Source organism: Rhinopithecus roxellana, chromosome 9, assembly GCF_007565055.1.
Source record: "Rhinopithecus roxellana isolate Shanxi Qingling chromosome 9, ASM756505v1, whole genome shotgun sequence".
Classification (NCBI taxonomy): domain Eukaryota; kingdom Metazoa; phylum Chordata; class Mammalia; order Primates; family Cercopithecidae; genus Rhinopithecus; species Rhinopithecus roxellana.
In genome coordinates this window covers 62,303,835-62,308,391 of record NC_044557.1, presented here as the reverse complement: position 1 = coordinate 62,308,391, position 4,557 = coordinate 62,303,835, and the positions used below count along the sequence as shown (strand labels likewise).

At 56.0% G+C, this 4,557-nt stretch overlaps 1 protein-coding gene across 1 annotated transcript; it reads right to left on the bottom strand.

Moving 5' to 3' along the window:
* Nucleotides 1-443: 443 nt before the first annotated feature.
* KCNS2 (potassium voltage-gated channel modifier subfamily S member 2) lies at nucleotides 444-4,291 on the bottom strand. Its single transcript, XM_010385618.2, has 2 exons — nucleotides 3,908-4,291; nucleotides 444-3,296 (listed from the first exon to the last, which is right to left on the bottom strand). The coding sequence occupies exon 2, from the start codon at nucleotides 3,252-3,254 to the stop codon at nucleotides 1,821-1,823; it is 1,434 nt and encodes a 477-aa protein (XP_010383920.1). The 5' UTR covers nucleotides 3,255-3,296; nucleotides 3,908-4,291; the 3' UTR covers nucleotides 444-1,820.
* Between the last annotated feature and the right edge of the window lie 266 nt (nucleotides 4,292-4,557).

Below are 4,557 nucleotides of genomic sequence, written 5' to 3'. Positions count from 1 at the left end.
TCAATCAATCACCCACACTGTAGTAGCCATGACAACTACAAGAACACAAAGCCTTCTGAGAAGACCCTTGCCACGCCTCCACGAGGTAAGTATCATCTTCAATCAACTGAAACACAAAAAGACCTCTTAAGAAGAGTCCCAACCTTTGGATGAAAAGCCTGGATAGCTCCATGCTCAGACCCCTGGGTTCTATTGCCTTTTCAAAGATGGAACAATAATGAAAGCCCCCTGGAAAACCATCAGATTACCTTAAAGATGATGGAGAAGAATTATTTTATAGAGGAACCCAGGTTCCCCATCACAATGTTATGTGCTGGTTAACTGAACAAGAGGGGCAGGAGAATTTTGGAGGAGGAAACAGTCATCTACCTTCAATGCAAGTTTAGAAGTTCGAAAGTCTTTTGAATAGCATTAAGCTTTTCAAGTTTACAATTTTTATGACATTTTATGAACTAGCAGTTTTTTTATTTTACAACTCTTTCCTTTCTCCTGGCCTCTACCCACTCACCCTCAATGAAAGGCAGTTGGAATGCATGTAAGAACTGCAGCATTTCCATCCTGGGTAAGCCACACCGCCTTCATGCACATCTATATTTTGAGTACATGCTTCCATACCACCAGGTTTCCATGTCATGGCAGGAACTCCAGGGGAAACATAACATATATACAACATACTATATCTTAGAATCAAAATTATTTGAGTAAATTCTGCTTGGAAATAAAAGGGCTCTCATTTGATGAGCTTTCAGAGCAGGCAACAAAAGTAAGCTACTGCCCTTGCTAGCAACCCAACAACGTTCACCTCAGGGAGACGATACAACAATAAACTTCTTTTTAGTTGAGGAAGACAACACAACCTTACTCCTAAACATCTTAAAAAATAAATATTTCAAAAACATGCTAATATCTCAGACGCAGCAAAGTTTGGTCAAATGGTCTAGATCAGAAACCTCATCCAGAAATACATGTCTCTACAGTCACCCTACGAAACACGGAGGTTTGACCATGAACCAAGGGGCTCAGCCTGCACTGACTTGGCTTTAAGCACCCTACGGTCTCGACTATTTAGCTGAAGCCCCTGTGCCTAACGCATCTGTCCTTGGGGAAAAATTTCGATCTTCGCTACATGTTTAAATAACATTCTCTAAAGAGTGACATTTATGAGATGAACATCAGTGTACATCGTTCTAAAGATGATAGGTGCACCCATGCAAGCCACGGAACTACAGATCATTTATAAAAACAACTTACAGACTTGCATTGGTCAAGTGTGCTTAACTTTGCATTCTCTTTGTTTTGGTATTAAAACTAAATGAAAGCAATGAATAAAGAGCTGAGATTTTGTTTTCACATGACTGTGAGCAAAAATCTCATGATATCCTTGCTGACTTCATAGATGCATTTCCAGTGGACAGACTTGTGGGGGCTTTTTGTACAGAACTCACACGACAACCTCAGAAACAGGAGCACAACAACTCATAGACAGTACTGGGCCACAAGCACTAGAATAGCGTACACGATGAACAGAAAAATTAGCATTCTGGGTGTACTCATCTGGCAAAAAGGTGAACATTTTATGCCCACGATGCAAAGACCAGTGAGTGTCATTTCATGGAAAGGTGCAAAGGCATGGTGTCAGACACACCACCCTCTAAAAACGATTCTAAATACTGTAAAAGAAACCTGGGTGCATATCCCATGCATCTCTCCCCTCAGGGGCTGGGCATACTCCTTACACCATAACCATAAGGTGCCTGGCTGTGCCAGAGGCACAAGAGGCAGCTCAGCAATGTGGGGTGGAGGGTGACAACTCCTCCCAGCTAATGTAGTGAATCATTTAAACTGAGTTCACTTGGTGAGCTCCTGCTCATGTTCGTCAGGCTTGCCATGAGGGATTTAACTTTATGGGCATAATAGTCCCTTAAATTGACTGAAGGGACCTCCTTCATTCCATCTCCAAAGTCACAGCTGCGCATGGCACTCTCAAGTTGCTTTTGGCGCCGGTAAAAGTGGGAGAACTTATTGAAGATCAAAGTGATGGGCAGGACCACCACGAGGATGCCTGCCAAGATGCAGGCAGAGGCAGTCAGCTTCCCTGCCGTGGTCCCTGGGACCACATCCCCGTACCCCACTGTGGTCATACTGACAGTAGCCCACCACCAGCATGCGGGGATGGTGGCCAGGCCCTCGTTCTCCTCCTTTTCAATGGTGTAGGCCACCACGGAGAAGATGGAAATCCCCACGGAGAGGTAGAGCAAGAGCAGCCCTACTTCTTTGTAGCTGTATTTCAAAGTGGCCCCCAGGGAGCGGAGGCCCGTGGAGTGCCTGGCCAGCTTTAAGATGCGGAAGATCCGCATCAGCCTCAGGACCTGGGCCACCCTGCCCAAGTTGGCTAAGGTAGGTGTGCTCTCCACCACCAGGTTCACCACTAGAGTTATGTAAAAGGGGACGATGGACATGAGGTCAATAAGGTTTAGGGCATTCTTGAAGAACTTGAGGAAGTCAGGGGCCACAGCGAACCTGGCCACCAGCTCAAATGTGAACCAGGCGATGCCAAAGTGCTCCACGATTTCGAACCTAGGGTCCTCGCCAGGGTTGCCCTGGCTATCAGGGATTTGGAAGTCAGGCAGGCTATTGAGGCACATGGTGATGATGGACCCCATCACCACCAGAATGGACAGGATGCTGAAGACCCTGCTCAGCACTGAGTAGCCAGGGTTGTCCAGGGCCAGCCACAGCTGCCTGCGGAAGTTGCCGAGGGGCTGCCCATCGAACTTGGAGGCGTCGTTGTAGAAGGCAAGGATCTCATCGAAGGAAGACGTGGTGCTCTCCTGGTCACTCTGCTCATCCCACTTCTCCTGCTCGGGCTCCACTTTGCGACCATGGTAGCTGTAGCTGCAGCAGGAGTCAATGAAGAACTCGTTGATGCCCCAGTACTCGATCTCCTGGCTGAAGGAGAATACGCACAGCTCAGCCATGACGTGAAGCTTGCCGGTGTGATAGAAATGCAGCACGTAGGGGAAGAGCTCAGGGTTGCGGTCAAAGTAGAACTCCCGCTGGACGTCGTCGTAGTCATCGCAGAGCTCCAGAATGGCCTCGCGCGAGTGGCAGAGCAGCAGGCGGCCCAGGCGCGTCTCGGGGAAGCGCAGCAGCGTGTGCGAGCGCAGCCTCCTCTTGAAGCCGCCCACGTTGATGCGGATCTCCCCGTCCTCGACGTTGGCCTCCGACACGTCCCACAGGCTCTGGCCGGTCATGCTGGAGGCGCCGGCAGCCCGCGCCGCGCGGGGGCGCTACACCTGGAAGCGGAGGGAACAGCGTCGGCAAGAGACCGTGCGCCCCGGCCCATCGCCCCCTCTTCCTACCCGTTTCTGGCGGGCCCAGGCCTCCTAGGTGGGTCTTGGGTACTGAAGGGCACTGGGCTGGGGCAAGAGTTTGAGGTGTCTGGCTCCCTCCCAGGAAAGGCTGGGGGTAGGTATGTTTCTATTAGCACGGCTCCACCCCGGGGGTCTCGGTTGGCGCTTTGCGCGTGCGGCGTCGCGTCCCCGCGGCTCTGAGCGCCCAGGGGGCTGCGTGCTGACCTTGTCCGTGGGCAGGCCCGGGAGACGCCCCCGCCCGCTCGCCGCAGACAGGAGGGACCAGAGCTGAAATCCGCACGGGCAGAGCGGGGCCGACATGGGGGGCGCGTAGCTTTGGGAGGTTGGAGCGGATGCGCTGGAGTCTGGAAACCCGGGCCGGGGAAAGAGCCGGGCGGCCCGGCCTCCCCTGGGTCCAGCTCCCACGCCTGCAGCCCCCGCGTCCCCGGCCCAGGTCTCACCGCCCGCCTGGCGCTATGCCCCAGGGCCGCGTGCGCTGCGCCTCACCCGGCGGGGCTGCCCGGGCTCGCCCTGCGCGTTCTGGAAGCGCTTACCTGGGAGCACCGGCGCCCGCGGCCGAGGCCGGCGGGAAACTTCCCCGACCCGCGGGCGAGCATCGCGGCGGTGGCCGCTGCCTGCTGGCGGTGCGTGCGCGGATGCGAGTGTGTGCGCCCGAGTGTGCGCCCGGCGGGCTGGCGGGCGGGGGCCGCCGAGCTTCTCCTCCCGTCTCGGGCCGGGCAAGCCGCCGCCGCCCGCAGCTGCGGAAGGCTCACAGGTGGCTGCGTGGTCCCGCCGCTCGCGGAGCCCCCTCTCCGGATCCGCGCGCCCGTCACCCGCCGAGAGAAGCAGGAGCCCGCGCCGCAGGCGCCCCGTGAACCCGGGCGGGAGCAGAGCGGGTGTGACCCGGCGCGGGCCCTGCGTTGGGCGCGGCGCGGTGGTGCTGAACGGACAGCTCCGCGCGCCTGGGCCGCCGCCCCGGGCTCGGAAGGCGCAGCCGCCGCCGCCGCTGCTTCTCTGCGCTTCCCCAGCGCGTCACCGCGACCACCTTGCGCCCCCGGCTCGGCGCGGGGCCGACACCCCTCCCTCCCCCCCGCCCATCCCCCGGTGACAGCTGTTATTATCACCACCCCCAGGGCGCAGGCAGGGGGCTGCCTACGGTGACCTTTCCCCGCTGGGTCTGGCGGGAGCCGGGCTGGGAAATAAA

Bases quoted from the DNA above. Each gene is read 5' to 3' on its own strand.
- KCNS2 (XM_010385618.2), bottom strand. From the start codon at position 3,254: ATGACCGGCCAGAGCCTGTGGGACGTGTCGGAGGCCAACGTCGAGGAC.